This window comes from Vigna umbellata, chromosome 2 (assembly GCF_029865625.1).
Source record: "Vigna umbellata cultivar VRB3 chromosome 2, Vumbellata_1.0, whole genome shotgun sequence".
NCBI lineage: Eukaryota > Viridiplantae > Streptophyta > Magnoliopsida > Fabales > Fabaceae > Vigna > Vigna umbellata.
In genome coordinates, this window is record NC_142166.1 from 7,513,995 (window position 1) to 7,534,807 (window position 20,813).

A 20,813-nucleotide genomic window follows, 5' to 3' on the forward strand; every position below is an offset into this window, starting at 1 on the left:
CAACTCATTCATTTGTCAAACATAACATTTTTATTACTCTTCTGCCACAAATTTGCAAGTATGAACCAAGTGAGACACATTGGATCAGTTTTAAACTGTCAAGATTCTAGAAAAGAAAGATCCAAATCAATCCAAACAAATTTATTTTAATTGATTATCAATTTTTTGGATCGCGTTTAATTTTTTTTTATGAGTTAGGTTGGGAACATTCCTAATATTATCATATAAACTTTTATAACACAACGGCGATTCAACTTTCTTAACTATTCTAGTATTAAACTGTCTCATTCTATATATTTGTTGGTTTCAAAATCTATTCCAATTATCTATTATCCTGAAATAAGGAAGAAAAAATAAATTTAATGTAATTCCCATAGTTGACCTTTACTCCTTAAAATGACCTTAGTTTGAGACATTATTGTTGAATGAAATCACTAATTATATAAAATATATGGACTAAATATTCTATAATTTAATCCAATTTTTATCGAACATCACAAACTCAATAAATATAAATGAAAAAAAAAAGAATAAATGACTATACACTCAACTTAATGTTAACTTTTTTTCTCTTTCCAATATAAACTTAACTTAATTTTATTTTTATAAAATATTTTTATTTTGTATTATAAATCTAATTAAATAATATAAATAAATAATTATATTATGCTAAAAAGAGGGTGTTACATCGTGGCTGTTAAGACATTATCCATTATCCATTCCTCCAAATCATATAATGCCACATCGGACTAACGAATCTTTGGCCATCTCAATTTGGCCTTTTGAGGCCACAAATTCCTCATGTGGCTGCCATTAGATACATCACAGTCACAGAAGAAACCCACAAAACATTTCAAGAAAAGGGAGACTCAGAGAGAAGAAACCAAACATATTTTCATTTTCCTCTTCTTAGTTTTAACAAATGGCAACCACTGCAATGACCACTCTCCCCCAATTCACTGGTCTCAGACCCCAATTCTCAGCTGCCCCTGTGCAGAACTTGGTCAGCACATTTTATATTTACAAATTTACCATCTTTTTTTTAGTTTAGATATATGTTAGACACAGATTGCACATGATCTTGTTGTTTCTGCTCATATAATATAGATTTTCAGCTGAGCTTTTATTGTTGTTTCTCTGCTTAGTTTTCAAAATACATTTATGGATATTAATTTTGATGTTTTAAAATATATTAAACCTTTTTAATATATCAACGTTATTTTAAAAAATCAGTAAGGAGACAGTAAAAAAGAACTGAATAGAGAATTTGAACTTTAGTTTCAATTGTATTGTGATTATGATAACTGGGTATGTTTTTGTTGACAGGTTGCTGTCCAACCCATGAGGCGCAAGGGGAAGGGTGGTTTGGGAGTTCGATGTGACTACATTGGTTCATCCACTAATCTGGTAGGATCTTATGAATTTCACTCATTTCTAAATTTTGTTGTTTCATTGGAGTACATTACAAAGCATAGCTTAATAGATAACAGCTCAGTTTTCCGAAGGGTACATAAGAAATTCTTGTTAATACATGCCTCAATCATGTGAATTGCTTGGTGGGTCTGCAGAATGGTGCTAACAATCATACCGTTTCTTGTTCAATATGCAATGAAAAAGAAGTGAGAGAGAATATTGTTTATAGGATTGTTCTTAATATGATAGCTGAGATTGTTGAAATGTTGAACAGATTATGGTGGCTTCTACAAGCCTGATGCTGTTTGCTGGAAGGTTTGGATTGGCTCCATCAGCGAACAGGAAAGCCACTGCAGGGCTAAAGCTGGAGGTGAGGGACTCAGGCTTGCAGACTGGTGACCCTGCTGGGTTCACTCTTGCAGACACCTTGGCCTGTGGTGCTGTCGGCCACATCATTGGAGTTGGGGTTGTTCTTGGTCTCAAGAACATTGGTGCACTTTAAACACCTTCAAAGTCTCATGCATCATGCATCTGTAATCAATTAGTCATGTACTTTATTTTCACTTCACTCTTTCTTCTTTCTCAAGCTTAACTTCATCTTCATCTTATCCTCTCCCTTCTAAACACAGCAAAATGTAACTGTCATGAAATTCACAAGCATTCCCTTCGATACAAACGTGATAACAACGTAAAAGAACCCACAACTAAGAGAGATAATCATTACATTTAAAAGAAAAAACAAAGTTTTACATTTTTATTTCACTATGAAAAATAAAATAGGTTTACCTATCTATGGGAGGCATTCAATAGAACTTAAAAATGTTTTAGAAATATTTGGTAAGATGCAGAACAAAAAGGGTATAGTTGAACCTACATACGCTTTTTAATTTTATAGAATTCAGACAGTAAATACACTATCCATCCACTTGTAGAGTGCAACAAATTTAAACTCTACAAACTTTAACTTTCATGTTGCTTTATAATTTCAACGGCAATACAATGCAAGAACTCATCCTCATAGTCAATAAAAATCAGATCACTAATCACTAATGACTTGTTTACTTGAATGAATTTATGGGAGAGTGATTGAATGGATTTGAAGATAAATTTTTTGTTGTTTATTTGAGTGGATTTTGGAGGTAAATAAGAGTGAATTTGGAAGTAAAATTTGTAAGAATTAGTATATGATTTGATTGATGTGACAAATTAAAAAAATTTGTTTCCAAATTCACTTTCACTTACCTCAAAAATTCACTCAAATAAATAACAAAAAGTTTACCTTCAAATCCTCTCAAATTCATTCAATCACTCTCCTTCAAATCTATTCAAGTGAACAAAGTCTAAAGGTGAAAAGAAGATTTGCATCTTTAATTCATGTTAACTGGAAGTGTATGCCTCCAGAACTAAAACAAATACAAATTAACCTGGAAAATAATTGGTAAAACATAATATTGAAGTTGATAGCTGGTATGGTGCACTTATTTTTTAGTTTAAAAAACAAATTTCTTTAGTATATGCTCAGACATGAAAGGACGCCTACCAACAGTGTTTTTTTTTCATATGCATAAATCTAAGAACCACAAGCTTACTGAACTTGAGCTCCTAACACTTGGTGCCAACACAATCGTAACACACGTTCTTACATGGGACAATGATTTGATGTTGTATTTCCAGTGTTACCCACAAAACTTCCTCAAAGTTTAGTTAGTATATTATTGAAAATAAGTAAATGATACTATAGTACACAATTGTCACGTCAGTTTCAACACTTAAATTATCCGAAGGCCTGAAATTGGTAGCAGCATACAATGACTAACATAAAAACTTTAATTAAGAATATCTGATGTTTGAAGTTCCACAAAAAAACTTAACAACCATAAAGACTAAGAGGTTTCTGTTAAACAAGAAATCTTCATCCTCTGTGAGGTAATGCTTTCAAACACGGGTTTTCCCCTTTGTCAAGAAACTCAAAATACACATTCAAAAGCTACTTTTTTACTTGCTACATCAAGTAATAATTTAGAGAAACAGCAGATAATTGTCATGCATCAGCTTCTGTATATTGTTGTCTTAACTCTTCATCTGCAGTCCTTAGAAATTGTTCCCAACCACTTCCCGGACTGGTATCCAAGTAATAAAAAAAACAGCTGTTTGCAGTCCTTGCCAAACAGCGCAACGATCTTCCACAATTCTAAACTCCACATCATTTCCTCTAGTATAAATTTGCTCTAATTCATCCCATGCAAACAACAAGGGCAATTTAAAGGCACCCCAAGGGTTGAAATCTATAACCTTCACTCTCTCATCCTTTGTTATATAAACATCCAATGTGTAGTTTTCTGACTCAAATTTAGCCCTCACATGATTGTTAAAAAAGCTAGTATCAATGAAAGGAAATCCTTCTTCTTTTCAAGTAAAACATAAATAAAAAGTAATAACCTCTCGTTGAGAAATTCCAATTAACTTATGATTTCGTACGAAACATCAAATTCCATGTCTGGCTGAAGAGATGGATACCATTACAGAGTGCAAGAAAGAAATTATGGGGCCTGGCTGAAGATTTATCCTGGCATGAATCATACGCATGGCACAAGTCATGGACCAATGAGTCAGATGCTCAAAATAAAAGTGCAATGTCACTGAAACTGGTGCACCGAAGGGTACCAACAGTACTTATCCAAGCTGAATCTTTTGGGGCACTCCAATTAAGCTTGGGAAAGACTGCACCCCTAAGGTACACAATGGATTCCTTAATTTTCAATTCTAGTTCTGGAAAAGAAGGTGGTTGAAAACTTTCTGCTTCATCTCTAGATCCCTCTGAAACCTTAAAATCTTCTTCCACATATGGATTATGAATTCTATTGGGTAATGCATCTTCATTTAAGACAGAAACAGGTAACAGGAAGGGCCCTGAGTCATCAAGAAGGTACTGAATAAATGACTCGGGAAGTTGATGAATTAATGTCTTGATGGATACAGATTTGAACTTTGGATACCACTCTTGAATATGACATCAATTCACCTCTTCCACTTTAATATTCTGTAACAGTGTTTCTCTACTAACTATAACCTGTTGAAGTCCCTGTTCTTTAACAATCGGTATCTGGTATTCCGTAACCAAGTATAAGAGACCAATTGGGTGGCTTAAGAAAATAGAACAGGCAGATTAGATTAGATTAGACGTTAGATAAGAACAATGAATGATAATTGGAGGGTTTTGATTGGACCAGTGGAGGATATAGATAATAAAGTCACCATTGACAAGGCAGGAAAATCTAAGTAAATATAGGATAGAAGCACTGCATTGAGATTATGCTTAGCTTTTTCAGTTGCTTTCTTTGTATTCATACACCAAGACTATCTTAATACTCCTTAAATTTCATAACTTGTCCAAGAATAAGTGGTAAACTAGATTTTCAATAAATATGAACTATTAAACTGTCTCCCTACCTAGACAACGCTCCTTGCAGCAGAGATAAAACTGCACGCATATTGTTGAGTTGAGATAGAATTAAATAGAGGTTTGGACTTAAGGAAAATTACCTCTTAAAGGACAAATATGATAAGCCACGTTAGTTGTGCTCAATTTCTTGTTTGGCTTGTTTATGAAATGCTTCATCACCAAAATAGATGCAGAATTTATATACTGTTGATGTCACTTCCTCTCCATCAACTACAACAAATAATATAAATTAATGTAAGAAAATGTGTTCCAACCTAAGCAAAATATAAAGCATATCTTAGAAGGTAACAAAGGTTTGTCAAACTAAGGTATAGCTGATTAACACAACTAACAGCTTGTTTTGATAATAATAGTTGCAAACTGTTCGGTTGGAGGAAAATGGAGAAGACAGGAAGGCATACTTTGTTCTACACGTTGTAATTGTAAGCTATTCAATACAGTTTTTAGGAGCAGAATGAAAGAGCAAAATCCCTCCTTGCTCAATTTCAAATAATGATAAACAGTGGCCTTATTTTTTTCTATTAAGAGCCCTTACAGTTATTGCTGATCTTTTCATTTCCTGCATTTTGCACACTTTAACTAAAAGAAGAATATACCGCTGATAATTCTCCCATCACCGCATGCCCTAAGATACATTGCAAGGACATACAAGTACAACAGCCAAACCAAAGTCAACAAAATTTCCAAGACTTCGATATGAATCTACTTATACCTGAACATAACAAAAATTTCTGTTATGGTAAATGGGACAAGAGATTGGAGTGCATAAATTCAACAAAAAGAAAAATTAAAAGAGAAGAAGGAGAATTATGTTCGACAAGTCATCAATGTGGGTTACAGAGGAAGGTAGAAGTAACAAGAATGATTGAAATAATTTAGCCAATCATGAAGCTCACAAACCATGTGGGTACAATTCTCAAGTAAATACTAGATTCAGGTGAGACTATTGGAAATATACCTTCGAAGAATAATTCTAACGTAATAACTTGCTTAAGAGATAACTTAAAGCATACTCATACGTTTGGATAGAAGTTATGTTAAAATGATGAGTTGCATCAAGTATTTGCTATGATTATTACTGAGAATACGAAAGAAATCAATCATTCTTGTTTCAATGCCTGCCCATGATTTGAGGGTGCAATGGAAGGTATGGTTGAGGAACATAACCCTGTTTTCTCAGCTCAGGAAGGAGACTCTTCAGAATCAAATAGATCTCAACAGATTTTGGGTGATTTCCATCAGCAGCAGAAAACATATGGGTTCCCCCATTAACATCAATCCAACTATATCCAGGTATCTTCTGAACTCCTTTCTCCTTCATTAAACTTCTAATTTTAAGAACACTTGCCCACTCACCAGCATCCGCATGTACATTAGAAAGCAATACATAGTATCCAGAATTCTTTGGGTCCAGGTCTACAAGATGTCTTGAAGCTAGTTTAGCCAAGTCCACATTGCCATGGAGTCGGCAAGCTCCTAGCAATGTCCCCCAAACACCAGCATCCGGAGTGAATGGCATGCTCTTCATAGTATCAAATGCTTCATGCAAACGGCCAGCACGACCATACAAATCTACCATGCATGCATAGTGCTCCATCCTAGCACTGATACCATATTCTGTAGTCATGCGACGAAAGTAGTGTATGCCTTCATCAACTAAGCCTGCATGGCCACAAGCAGAAAGTATGACAAGAAAAGTAACATGGTCAGGGTGAATCCCAGCTCCTAACATCTCATGGAATAGGTCAAGGCATTCTCTAGGGAAACCATGGTTTCCATAGGCAGCAATGATGCTGTTCCATGACACTTCATTCTTCCCGTCCATCAAGTCAAACACACATCTAGCCAAAGCTAGTTTTCCACATTTAGAATACATATCTATCAGTGCACTTGCAACAAAAGTGTCAAAACTAAATGCATTTCTTATAACATAGGCATGCATCTCTTTCCCATAATAGAGTGCCGGTAAATTTGAAGCAGCAGAGAGAGCAGATGATAGGCTCACAGTATCATACTTGGCTCCACTAATTCCCATTTGGCGGAAGAGATCAATGGCCATTTCTGGTTTTCCATTCTGTGAGAAGCTTGAAAGCATTGAGTTCCAACATACACTATCTCTTTGGGACATTCTTCTAAAAAATTCATACGCAAGATCCACTCTTCCGCATTTTGCATACATATCTGTTATGGCAGATCCCACATTAACTATATTCTCTAGTCGTTTCTTTAGAATATCACAATGCAACTCCTTGCCTAATTTTATAGCAGCCATTGCAGCACAAGCTGGCAGAACACTAGCCATGGTTAGGCAATTAGGAACCATTCCTTTTTTAATTAACCACCGGAAAATGTTTATAGCATCCGTATTCAGCCCATTAAGTACATAACCTGATATCATAGCTGTGCAAACCGCAACATCAACCAAAGTATTCAGCTGGAAAATCTTGAATGCCATCTTTACATCTCCACCCTTGAAGTATATGTCAATAAGAGCACTCTTCAAATAGACATCAAAAGGCACCCTATGTCGCACTATGTAACCATGAACTTCCTTACAATGTTTAAGACTCCCAGTTTTAAGGAGAGAAGGAAGGAAACTTGCAAAAGTGACCGCATCTGGTTTGACACCAGCAGAGATCATTGCATTAAACAAAGGTGCAGCCTCATCTGAAAATCCATTTTGTACATATCCAGCCATCAATCCGTTCCAACTTACTATATCAGTTTGTGACATTGTATTAAATAACTTGTGAGCATCTAAAAGGTTCCCGCATTTTGAATACATGGCAACAAGTGTATTTGCTACCTGAGGATCAAACTCAAATCCACTACCAATAACAAGACCATGAAGCTGAGTACCAACACAAAATTTCCCTTTCATAGCACATATAGACAAAATACAAGTATATGTCACTGAATTAGGCCTACTATAAGAGGTCCTCATGTCACGAAAAGTCCCTATTGCATTTTCAAAATCTCCAATTTTCACATAACCATGAAGCATCACATTCCACAAAATGGTGTCTCTCTGGGGCAATTCATCAAACACAAGTCGTGCATCATGAATATAACCATTGTCTGCATACAACTTGATCAAAGCACTACCGACAAACAAGTCCACATGAAATCCCATCAATCGAGCCATGTTATGAATCACCATACACAACGGCACATTATTCAAACCACCACAAGCTTTAATCACATAAGGGAATGTGTATTTGTCAGGTGAAACTTTACTACCCAACATCTTGAAGTAAAACAACAAAGCAAAATCAAACCACTCCAACATGTAAAGCCCTCTTATCATCCAATTCCAGGGAAGAGCGTGGCACAGTTCAAGCCTGAAGAACAAGTTTCCTGCATCCTTGATTCTAACACAAAGAACATACAGGCCCAAAATTCTGGAACTCAGTGAGCAAATATCATTCATACCACCAACAACGACTTGAGTGTGGACTTGTCTAACTTGTTGAAGCAAAGAAGCATCTGAACAAGCCCGGAACAAATATTCCAAATGGGTTGTGAGAGAATCTTGGGTCTCCGGGGCCAAAAGATGTGATTTCGAGATAACATTGTTGCCTATGTTTGTTGCTGTGTGCATGAATTTGGACCTTGAAATTGCGAGTCTAAATATAGAGCATAGATTTTGAGATAACATTGTTGCCTATGTTTGTTTCTGTGTGCATGAATTTGGACCTTGAAATTGAGTCTAGACATAGGGCATATATTTAACTTTGGATACCACTCTTGAATCTGACATTGATTCACCTCTTCCACTTTCATATTCCGTAACAGTAGTTTATCTATCAAATATAACCTGTTGAAGTCCCTCTTCATCAACAATATCTGGTATTTAGTAACCATAAGTATAAGAGATTAATTAGGTTGCTTAAGAAAAAAGAACATGCAGATTAGATTAGATTAGATATTACACAAGAATAGTGAATGATAATTGGAGGGTTTTGATTGGATCAGTGGAGGATATAGATAATAAAGTCACTATTGAGATTATGCTGTAGCTTTTTCAGTTGCTTTCTTTGTATTCATGCACCAAGACTATCTTAATACTCCTTAAATTTCAAATCTTCTTGTGCTCAAATAAATGATAAACTTGATTTTCGATGAACCTGAACTATTAAATTGTCTCCCTCGACAGCCATTCTTGCAACAGATATAAAACTAGGCATATGTAATTACGTACAGTCTAAATCCGTAAGTAACTGAGTACACACAGATCAAAATCCATAGGTCAGATCCGTATATCATTATGTACAAATTATAATCTGTAAATTACCTAAATAAACATTTTCTTAAAATTGGTGTATTTTTCCTGGAATTATTGCTGCGTGAGTATAACTGTAATTATTGCTGAAATAATTGACCACATAAAGAAGTCAATTTAGGGTGGTAATGGCATATTACTACAAATTAAATTTCCCAAAGAAGAAAAAAGCACGTCTATGTTAATCAAAAACATCAAATATATCAGTCACATAACAATGAATGTTAAAGTAAAGTCTTCGAAACAGAATTTGATCCATAAGACTTTCCAACAAACAATTTACGCCCTTGTGAAAATGTGTACCCAACTTCAAGAATTTCATACAATAAGACTATACGAAATTACACACATAAAAACAGTATTCTCATGCTCGAAAGTTGGTCACTTGAATTGAAAGGTGTGCGGCAATAATTACGACGTTATTAGAAATAAGAATAATGACGTTAGCCATAGACAAAGTTGATTGGCAAGTGTGAATGAAAAAACCAATGAAACGAGTACAACAAGTTTTCAAGACATGCATTCTTGACATAAGGATTCCCAGTGAGCAAAAAACAAAAATTATTCTAGCCTAAACAGGTACTAACAACCTATTCATGATCGTTTAGACATTAAGACCTGAAAAGAATATCATATCATAATTAAAGTAAACTACTATATTATCTACATTTAATCTAAGATCAAAAGTGGATTGCAGCCATATATGTATAATGAAGGAAAACGTACTTAAACCATATGACAACTACTTCTGCATCACATCCGACCGTCTACGATGACCTCAGACAATGCTCTCTGTTTCAGATTCTCTATGTATCAAGTTTCTGTGTGGTTTGGGTGTTGGCGTTGAGTTCTTCGTTATGTATTTGGAGTTCTCTGCGTTCCCACCACTCTCGGTTTCTTTCTCTATTCCGTTTCACAGATAGGCAGCCCAAGCTACAAATTATTGGGTTGGGCCATTTTAGGGTTTTAGCTTTGCCAATTACTTTTTGCACTTCACAGTTTCTCCCATAAATTGTTAAAAAGCTTAAAATGTTCGTGCTTTATATTTTTTTTATGGTAAAATTTGAAAACATACTAAAAATTATACAAATTTAAATTCATACGTAATTTAAAAATATATTCTGAATTATATAATACAAAATATATATGAAAATGTTTCCTAATTAACAAGATATATAAATATAAAACCTAATAAATAATTCATGGAATGCAAGGTAAATATTTATAGATTATTTATTTATTTATTTGGTCTTTACCAAGAATGCTGGTAGCAAAAAGAATAAACTCATGAACCGAATGCAGTGATCTATTGTATCATACAGAAATAATTAAGAGCAAATATATAGTGTACCGAGAAGTGCTTATAGTGTACTTTTAAGATTTAATGAATTTAAAATTAAGGATTAAATATATAAAGCAAATTGAACAGTGTTAATTAATCATTATTAGGTTTTTGTTTGTGATAGATGCATAAACTAGAGCACACAAATGGAAGAAGCTAGTAATAGTAGAAGGAGCTTCGGCTGAAATTTCAGAGATGAAAAAAATAAAAAGAAAATTTGGAGAGTAAGGTTGGTGATAGCAAGTAATTGGTAGAAAATTGGTGTACATTTAAGCTTACATAGATGAAAATAAGTTACGAAATCATTATTCTATTGTTTAGGATTAAAAATCTATATATTATTTTTTGATAGGCAGTAAAAACCGATTAAAAATATTTATTATTTTAAGATTTTAGAATAGAAATAATATGGCATAAAAAACTTCATAATTAAATACCGTAATAGGTGAGTGTGATGTGATTTTTTGAAATTATTTGATGAAGGTGTTTGCTACTTGCTAATTCTTTGACTTAGTGAGTGGAGGTTAAGCAGTATGAGGTTTGTCTTGTTGGATAAGGATTTTGTATTTGATTTTGGGGCTAATATATGATGTGATGCTGTTTTCAAGTAATATGAGCCACACTTCAAAGCATTGTTTTTCTCATTCAACAACGAGACTTCTTATTATTCCATCCTTTGGTCTCGGCTACAAAACCAATGACAGAAGAAAATTGACACAATAACCACAATTCCAAACATCATCAATGTCCATGTTGTGCCAATGGCTTCTGTCTAGTACGAAAGGGATTCGAAAGCGTAAGGTTGAAAATCCAAATAGTTCTGGACGCTATTAATAAATATAATATGTAAAATTAAATGTATATTACTGACAACAATTGGAATTGAAATAACTTGTTTTCTTGTCCTTTCCCTCCCAATAAATGATAGGAGTACACACCCCTTTTATAGTCATCCTACTCTATAAGCTGATGGTTGAAAATGAATTTGATTATCTTATTAGACTTACTTAATTCACGCAGTGTGAATCTGATTCAATTTGATTTTAATTAAGTTAAATTAAGTTAAATTCGACTAGTTCAATTCTACAGGTGGATTGGATTTGACATAATTTAATTAAGATGTATCTAACTAATTTAGCTTAAGGAGACCTAATTTAATTTAATGTGTTGTGAAATTAATTAGACTTAACTTAAAGTGAATTAAGTGAACTCAATCTAATACGAAATCAACTATATTCGGCCCAATATACTCTTAGAAGTCTTTTTTAATAATATTCAACATGAACTTGACATGTTTCAGGATTAATACGAGTTTTGACTTGATTTGATCTGATTCAACCCGATTTAACATGAATCCAAATTGACTTAAATGAGATAGATCTAACTCAACTTGAATTAAGTTTAAAGTAGACATAATTTATCTTAACAGAATTTAGACATGATTTGTTTAGTTCATGGCAAACAACTTGAAACATCTTAGATTAACTTAAAGTCCTATTTAACTTTACTTGAGTTTAAATTTGAATTAAATATTTTTATGAAGATCATTTAAATATTTTATTTTGAAATAAACTTTTTACTTTAAAAGTTGGCTCGTAGATTAGCCTGCGCCATAAGGCTTTTTGTTGGGATTTGATATGTGAACTTTTAATTATGTGAAATTTTTGGTCTTATAGACTTTTTTTTTTACTCAAACTCATGAAGACGACGAAATCCTGTAAACTGGACCAGCTCTAACTATCACCCATGCCTTTTTCTAATAAATTAAATACAAAAAATACAGTAGGACATATTTTTATATTTCTAGTTTGCATTAATCAATAAATGGAGCACAATATAAAAAACGTGTTATGTGACTTGTATAATTGTGCTATGCGTTCCTTTTGTCTAGCATCAATCCAAGCTTTATAATTTTAATACGTTATTGAAGTTACGAATTCATTAGAAATCATCACCAACGGGTGGATGCCCACCAAGTATCAAATCCTTTAAATTTGACCCACACACTGAATTGTCCATGAAGATACACTTGCAACTTAAATTTGTCCAGATTCGAGTATGCTAATAAAATATACACTTTTTCTAATATTAACTTTTCGACAGATTAATTTTTATTATGTGAATTTCATTATTTAACTTCCACCAATACCAGAATCTTGTATTAATTTTAATAAAAAAAAACGTTTTCTCCTATTTATCATAATATGAATTCAGAGCAGTGCAAAATTCAAAGGGACTGCAAGAAGCTACAGAAAAATACTTTCTCAAACGTTTTCTTGTGTTGTTACCATTAGCTGGTGTAAAGAAGAAAAAAGAAGCCAAATAGAAGATGGTTACGTTAGAAGATCAAATTCTTTATATTGAATAAGTTTCAAGAAAATGTAAAGCAATAGATAATAATTTAATATTTTTTATTAGTTCACAAAGAAGAACTTAATATCAATCCTCTAGGGATCTCACAAGGATTTTCAGCAACCCAGCTAATCAACTACATACACATTAGGGCTAAAATTCTAACTATCACAAATCTTACCCAAAGAAACCATTGTCAATACCATATTTCACAAGCCACTTAATTCACTATTTAAAGCTACAACAACTAAACATGACTCAAACAAGGTTCTTTGTTCTTGCTTGAGTCAGTGCTTCTCAGTGCCAGAATATCTCTTCTGCCAAAACTTAAACTGCAATGATCTTTGTTCCAGCATCTTCTCCACTTCTTCCATTGGAACCCCTTTGGTCTCAGGTACATATATAACGACAAAGAAAATGGCCACAACGGCTACAATTCCAAACATCATGAATGTCCACGCTGTCCCAATAGCTTCTGTCAAGGACAAAAAGGATTCTGAAACAATGAGGTTGGAAATCCAAACAGTTGTTGATGCCATTCCTCCACAGATTCCTCTGTACCTCAAGGGATAGATTTCAGAGTTCACAACCCATGGAACAGTTCCCATCCCAGGTGAGAAGAAAATTATGTAAAGAGCAAGGCCTACTAAGGCGGTCCAACCATATTTGCTAGGACACCCCCTAGTGTACCATGCCCTATGATCACTGCCACACAAATTCTTTGTGATAGCATTGGAGATCAGACATGCCCCGGGTAAAAGCTGCAAGTTTAACAGAAATTGGTGTCAATGGATATAAAATGCAAAATTATTGTCAACATTTGGAATTGAAAGAACTTGTTTCATTGCTTTCCCTCCCAATAATTGACAGTAATAACTAGACATGCAAAATCCAGCCATATGAATTATGTGTGGTCTTGAAATAACTTGTTTTCTAGCCCTTCCCTCCCAGTAATTGGTAAGAGTTTTGTGAACCGCAAAATCGAAACATGGTGTTGGCAAAATGAAAAAGGGTGGAATGGATTTGTACCTTGTCATCGGCAGCACAAAAACCACAAGACGGTGAAGCCTTTAGGCATGTCATGCAACTCCATTCATTAGGGTTCAGAGCTGCTTTGTAATCAGGACATGTGTTGTTGAACTGAGAGGTTCCAATGGCACTCACCATTGGAGCATGAATTTCACTTTCTCGAAAAGAGACAGTTAGCATAGCCAGGGAGAACACAACTCCACACAAACTGATCAGAGCAAGCTTTTTCCTCCCAGTCTTGTCAATAAAGTATATACTCACAATTGAACCAAATGCATTCAGACCAGCTATGATGAGTGACAGAAGCAGTGCTGTTCTGTTAGATGCAAAACCAGCTAACTGAACAATGGTGGGGCTGTAGTACATCACAGTGTTGATCCCCACAAACTGCTGGAAGATTAGAAGACCCATGCCTGCATATAAACCTCTTCTCACAGCTGGGGTTCTCAACAGTTTGATCAAGCTGACATTCTCTGATGATTCCTTAATTTCCATATCAACTGATTCCTTCAAAGCCTGAATTTCACTTTCAACTTCGCTAGGCGGGTAAATCTTTTTCAGAATTGCTTTTGCCTCCTCTTCCCTACCCTGTGGGAACAAAAATGTAACAAAAATTAAGAATTACAGTTTCACGTATCAATGAAAATTGATCAACGATGATGATCCGACCTTTCGGTACAGCCAACGAGGTGATTCTGGGAGTGTCAACATTAATACAACTTGAACCAAAGCTGGTGCTGCTGCTACCCCTAACATCCACCTCCATGTCCCTGGTGCCTGAATGACAAAAACATGAACAAACTCATTTACCATACACTAGATGAACAAAAGAACACCCAGAGAAAAGTTCAATGATCCACCACATTTTAATTTTAAAACCAACCTTCTGTATGCAAATGGAAATGGATTCTCTCATGTATGTTCAATTTCTTTCCTAGTAAACATTAAATAGCTAATGCCCATCTAACACTATCAATAAGGAGAGATACATGACAAAAACTTGGATGCCCTTCCTTATATGTGTTTATTACTATTTTTCAATCAGTATCAGAAAAGTTTCACCCTAGTATACCCTCTTTACCCCATGGATTCAGTGGTTAAACTATAAATTTTGATTAGAGAACAGCTTCAGAGACACTCGGGGAATCGCATCCATGAAAAAAACCATTTAATGAACACCAACATAGATCAGGCATGTCTGAAAAATTTGTAAGAAAGTGAAAAGTGACAGCACAGTTTCTCCCACCTTGGTGAAGGCCAAGTTGATGAGGTATGAAAGGAACTGTCCTCCAGTGATGAGAAAACTGTTGAGACTCACAAGGGCTCCTCTTACTCGGGTTGGTGAAGCCTCTGAAATGTAGAGGGGCGATGCCATTGAAGCCATACCAACACCAATGCCAACGAACACACGACCCACAATGAGAACAGCTGGGCTTTTCGCAGCAGCCATAATAGCAGACCCAACAAAAAAGAGGATATCTGCTAGAACAATTCCTTTCTTTCTTCCAAATCGATCGTTGATCCATCCTCCAACTGAAGCCCCGATGATTGCTCCAGCAATTGCAGTACTCACTATGGCTTCCTGAGATTTTTTACAATTCACACAAAATGAGAATACCAAAAGTCACACATCACCATAAATTTCTTTCACAGCAAAGAACCACAGTTTCAGATTTGTGGCACCCCAATTGTAATTTACTCACAATTCCAATTCATTGACACATACTACATGAAATTGAACTCAAACAGTTAGATGAAAAAAGTAAAATTGAAAAAAAAATTACAAAAATCTGACCTTTATCACAGATAAGAGGCCATTTAGTAGTAATTAAAGAATGGAACTAAATTAGAATTAAAGTGAACCACAAGTTACTTCCTTCTCTTAATTAACTGTTTGATGATTGATTACGCTGGTTAAGAATATGGATTTGGGGGATTTTCAGTGGTTGCTGTAGCTGGTGCTCGATTTTGCTTTGTTGGCCAACACCCCAACGGGACCAACGGAACATTTCTTCAGCTAACACATGATTGTGACACGAGACACATGTCAACTTTTCAGGTGATCATACCCTTTTTCAATTTATTATTATTATTATTTTGTATTATAATATATGAAAAAACATTTATTCATACGCACGCATCTCCAGAAATATTGCTTTTCTATTTTACTCTATCAATCAAGTAAAAGAGTACTGTTGTAAAAATGAAAGGTTTTCATTAATTAAACATCACCCACCATAAAATGATATTTTAAAATTAGATTTTTATAACTATAAATTGCATTTATTTCATATTTTACAGTGTGATTAACACAGACCATGTATTTGGTTTGTGGTAGGTTCATTTTCCAAAGCATCCTAACGTGAAAGGAACAAATCCATGACGGCAGTTCATTTAATGTGCAAATAAAGCTTAAAACAAGCATTAACCGAATTCAGGGCTTAGATATACGCAAGGGCAATGTTAATTATGGGAATAAAAAAACTGGGTTACTTTAATAATATTAAATAATAGTTAATTTAATTAACTGGATCTCATCCCGTGAATCGGGATCATGGAATTCAAAAGTTCTTGAACGAACATTAAATAATATTATCTTGAAAAAAAACCCTTAATTCGTGCTAAGTTAAGATTTATCTTTAAAGATAATAAGAAAAATATATCACTGAGAAACCAAGTCATGGTTTTCACACTCCCAGTAAATTATGAATAAAATATGAAAAATAGAAAAAATAAATAAAACTTTACTACCAAATACTGGATCGATTTTCTGTGTTAACTCTGGTGGCAAAAATATTTACTTTTTAATAAAATTTCAATTTAAATACGGCAAAACGAAAACTTACCTCAAAATTAGTAAAAACGACAAGTGATTATCAAATACAAACTTTCATCTTCTTCCTAAACTAGTTAGTGTTTTAATCTCTTTAATCTGCCCAAAAATAAATGACGAAATACTTTTTTTTTCTTAATTACGACCATCATAATTATTTTATTTAAAATTGAGAATATTTCTTGAAAAGAGGAAGCTATTTTAATAAAAATTATATGTAAAAAGATATATTTATTATTTCTCATGTGTGTAAAAATATGGAATATGTGGATTATAATAGTATGAGTGTTTGAAACATAGAAAAAGATGAGTTTGTTTTTTGTGCAAGTTGGTGGCTGAGAACAGAGAAGATGTAAGAAAGGGCATTAAAGTCCATGAAAGTAGGTTTGGAGTCACAAGAATTTTGAATTCATTGAAAGACTGAAACTGCATCAAAGATTAATATTACCTGAAGCCAAGTTTTTCTATCCACTTCTTTGAATTCATCTCTGATATACAACAGAGCCCCAGATATAACTCCTGCACTTACAATCATCAACCCAATTACAAACAAACCATTATAACAACACTAATCATATTATTATCTGCTTATGTAAATATATTAATCATATCATAAAAATAAACTCATGCACCCTTTTGAAATATACTAATCTATCATAATTAATATGATCCAGAAGCAATATACAGCAGTTTCCAACATAATAAATGAGTGATTTTGTGGTTAGAACTCAGAAAAGCTTGCAGATGAAAGTGGGAATGGTGAGAAACAGAGGAAAGGGTTGTTTCATTACACGAAACTGGAAAAACAAAACAAGATTTTTTATGTTTTTTTTTTTTGGAGAGAGAGAGGAGAAAATGGTTAAAAATGGAGTATGGTAAGTTGGATTTTTTTTTTTTCCTTTTTCTGTTATTTACCAGTGTCATAACCAAAGAGAAGACCACCGATTCCAGCAGAGAAAGCAAGGCGAAGAACGTAAGGGTTTTTCCATGAAAGAGATAAACATTCTCTGAAAGCTGAGATATCAGCCTCAGGCACACCTCCTTCCATGGGAAGAGAAAAGAAGAAGCGAAAGAGGAAGAACAACGTTGGTGTTTTTTGTTTGAGCAAAGGTTGTGTGTGTTGAGTTTGAGATACGGAGAGAAGAGACTGCAATGGGTAGTGTATTTATAATGGAACAAAAATGTTATGATGACGAGTTTGGACACTAATAATGGAGTCAAAATGCTTTTCTTTTTCTTTTCACTTCTCTCTTTTCTAATATTAAAGATCAATTCTTTTTCTCACCACAGAAAAAATAAATAAATATGAAGGATAAAGACAATAATCAATCTGGCATGCAAGATACGTTAACAAAAATGGACTTGCCAAAATGGTAAAAAGTTTAAATAAATTCTTCTCTTAAATACAAACCATAAAAAAAGTGTCTTTTATAATGTTCTTAATTGTTAAAAACTTTGTTGAATGATTTGCAATGATGTTTTAATTTTTTTTAACCATATGTTATATCAGTAAATTTTCACAGTAAATATAATTTATTTTTTATTTTAACCTTTTTAATCCATGCCTTTAAATTTGATATATGAGATAATAAAACCAAAACAGAAAATTACCATTACGTAGGCTTGTTAAAAGGTGAATTATGAGTGTTTCATTTTCATGAACTATTTCTAAACATGGCCCTAGTCTCTCACAATGACAGCTTCATTTCAATTTTCTTTTAAAACTTAGATATATTGTGAGTGATGCATCTCTCTCATTCCCATTTAAAAATAATAATAATAATATAAATATATAATGAAGTTTTCATCAGGTTGTATGCTTAAATAAAATTATCAATATATTATAATTTTTTTTCAATTTTTATCTAGTTTTAATTTCAAAGAAATATAAAATATTATTTAAAAATATATATATATATATATATATATATATATATATATATATAAATAGACCGTGGTAATTTTAAAAGAAAGTGTTAAAAAAAAGTACTGGATTTAATTCTATAGGGGTCCACAAAGTTTATTAGAACAGTGCAAAAGTCGACAAGTCAACTTGGTCGGCTTATAGAGCACATTAAGTCTATTTTTGTTTCAGTGAAATAAAACTGCATTTGAAAATGTACAAGTTTTATTCATATAAACTTTTTATATAACATACTTTAAAAATAAAAAAAGTGATAAAAATAGAAGAGAAGAGTGTGAACTAGAATGAGTAACGTAATTGAGAGAGACACAAAAGAAAAAAGTATGATATATTTTTTATGGATAATAGTTCTGGATATTGATTCCTGTACAGAGATAGAAGGTTGGTTTTTTCTTTCTCATGTATAAGTTTTATCTCTTCAAATTCTCATATAAAAGAGCTTTTTTTCTCTCTCTTAGGAAAACCATTTTTATTAAAGAAATATGTCAATTCACTGATACTATTTGAATGGATTTTATTACTTATTTAATTTTATACCAAATTTAAAGTATGCGTAATATTTTGTTCAGCTCATGTAAAAATTACTTTTTTTACGTCACTTGTAAAAGCAAATGAATGATGTAAGAAGTTGCCCATTTGATACTGCACCGTGGAAGGCGGCATCAGATGCGCAACCACCGCCACTGGCGGTGGAGAAGTAAGCAACAGGCAACACTTTCTCCGCCTGTCGCCACCGCTCATGGTGGTTCTGCCGCTATAGAGGTCTCTTGTCACGGTGGTTTACGGAACGCAGTTAAATTTTTTTGTTAATTTTAAATTTTATAAATTTTATTTCATTTATTCCTCATAGTTTTAATTTGTTGTATTAATACTATTTAGATTCAACTTTTGGTTTGGATGAAAAAATTGAACTAGCAGATAACGTTATTGATTGATATGTTGGAATGGTCAATAATTTTGAAAAATCTTTACACTTTAGCTAAACAATAACTCATTACTAGCAATAAATAAACATTAATTAATGTAATCGGATTCATTTTGTGTATTTTTTTTTAATTATGTGAAAAATTTACATTTATTAGTTAAGACAATACATACATTTATATCTGCTAAAATAATAGATGTAGACTTACGTTTCTCAAATCTATGTCTGATCTATTAATATACATAAAAGGGCAAAAATAACAATAAAACCTCATTTTTTTGAAGTCTTGATATATCTTTGTGGTACTTGGATAAATACTTAAAGTACTCTTATGAGTTTCCTTAAACATTAATTTTTTCATATATTGTCCTGTAGTATGCAAACTTTATCTCTAAAATTGACTATTTTACTACAATCCTTGCAGAATTTATATTCCTTTCCTTTTATCTTGTTTTCGACTTTTCTTGCAAAAATTGGCCTCTTTCTTTAACTTCCTTTGTTTCTTCCAAAAATTCACTTGAGAATTTTATGATTCCTAGGCATATAATATAAGATCTTAATTCTACAATTAAGTTCAAGTCTCTTTGAATGATTCTATGAAATCTTATTCCTTCATTATAATCATAAATAATGCATGGAGAGATTTTTGTCTCAAAGCATTTGTCACAATGCTTTCCCAAAGTAATACTGCAACTTATAGTCATGTTCCTCAAGAAATTTCATCCATTTATGTTGTCTCATGCTTAGTTCTTTGTGATAAGAAAAATACTTCAAACTTTTATGATAAGTGAAAACTTCAATCCATTCCAATATAAGTATTGTTTGTTTACTTCTTTTTAATTCACATCATTGCTACAAACAAATTTTAAATCATGTATCAAATAATGAACTTCATGTTATTTGAGTTATTATGAAACATTTGACATATGTATGCATCTTAAGTCTTATTATTTTATTGTGGGACTTAGGATTGGTAATTGAGCTGAAGCGGAAAACATTTCCTCTTTATAACTTAGAATAGGTTTTGAGAGAAAAAAAGTATAAAATAATAAAATAATTCAATATTTTAACGTAGAAAACCTACTAATGTGAGAAAGAAAAATTACGAGAATAAACCAACATAAGATCTTCACTATAAAAATAGGATTACAAATCAAGAGGATAACACACAAAATCACTGTTTAGATGACTTACCAAGAAATGATGGAAACTCTTTTTTCTCTCAAATGATATTCAATTTACTACTAGTT

The 20,813-nt window shown here is 33.1% G+C and overlaps 3 protein-coding genes and 1 pseudogene across 10 annotated transcripts; 1 reads left to right on the forward strand and 3 right to left on the reverse strand.

The window, feature by feature from the left end:
* Positions 1-838: 838 nt before the first annotated feature.
* On the forward strand, positions 839-2,005 carry PSAK (photosystem I subunit K). Its single transcript, XM_088105959.1, has 3 exons — positions 839-1,003; positions 1,327-1,407; positions 1,688-2,005. Exons 1-3 carry the CDS (start codon positions 923-925, stop codon positions 1,913-1,915), a joined length of 390 nt encoding a protein of 129 aa, XP_087962085.1. The 5' UTR covers positions 839-922; the 3' UTR covers positions 1,916-2,005.
* A 1,212-nt stretch (positions 2,006-3,217) lies between these two features.
* LOC124831865 (uncharacterized) lies at positions 3,218-4,579 on the reverse strand (annotated as a pseudogene).
* LOC124831868 (pentatricopeptide repeat-containing protein At4g21300) lies at positions 3,218-10,045 on the reverse strand. Of its 7 annotated transcripts, XR_015784058.1 has the most exons (5): positions 9,885-10,045; positions 5,835-8,722; positions 5,412-5,588; positions 4,957-5,086; positions 3,218-4,556 (listed from the first exon to the last, which is right to left on the reverse strand). XR_015784058.1 is itself a non-coding variant. In XM_088105957.1 (3 exons), the coding sequence occupies exons 2-3, from the start codon at positions 8,532-8,534 to the stop codon at positions 5,548-5,550; spliced, it is 2,532 nt and encodes an 843-aa protein (XP_087962083.1). In that variant the 5' UTR covers positions 8,535-8,722; positions 9,885-10,045; the 3' UTR covers positions 3,218-5,547. The 7 variants fall into 7 exon arrangements, 2 of the variants coding, with proteins under 2 accessions (XP_087962083.1, XP_047161917.2); XR_015784059.1 differs by having other exon boundaries at positions 3,218-5,086; positions 5,473-5,588; positions 6,044-8,722; XR_015784057.1 differs by having other exon boundaries at positions 3,218-5,086; positions 5,473-5,588.
* Positions 10,046-12,892: 2,847 nt separating this feature from the next.
* Positions 12,893-17,857, reverse strand: LOC148203305 (putative inositol transporter 2). Of its 2 annotated transcripts, XM_088105960.1 has the most exons (6): positions 17,630-17,857; positions 17,163-17,233; positions 15,128-15,463; positions 14,551-14,658; positions 13,882-14,469; positions 12,893-13,613 (listed from the first exon to the last, which is right to left on the reverse strand). In XM_088105960.1, exons 1-6 carry the CDS (start codon positions 17,760-17,762, stop codon positions 13,140-13,142), a joined length of 1,710 nt encoding a protein of 569 aa, XP_087962086.1. In that variant the 5' UTR covers positions 17,763-17,857; the 3' UTR covers positions 12,893-13,139. The 2 variants fall into 2 exon arrangements, with proteins under 2 accessions (XP_087962086.1, XP_087962087.1); XM_088105961.1 differs by lacking the exons at positions 17,163-17,233; positions 17,630-17,857 and adding an exon at positions 15,677-15,865.
* Positions 17,858-20,813: the final 2,956 nt, after the last annotated feature.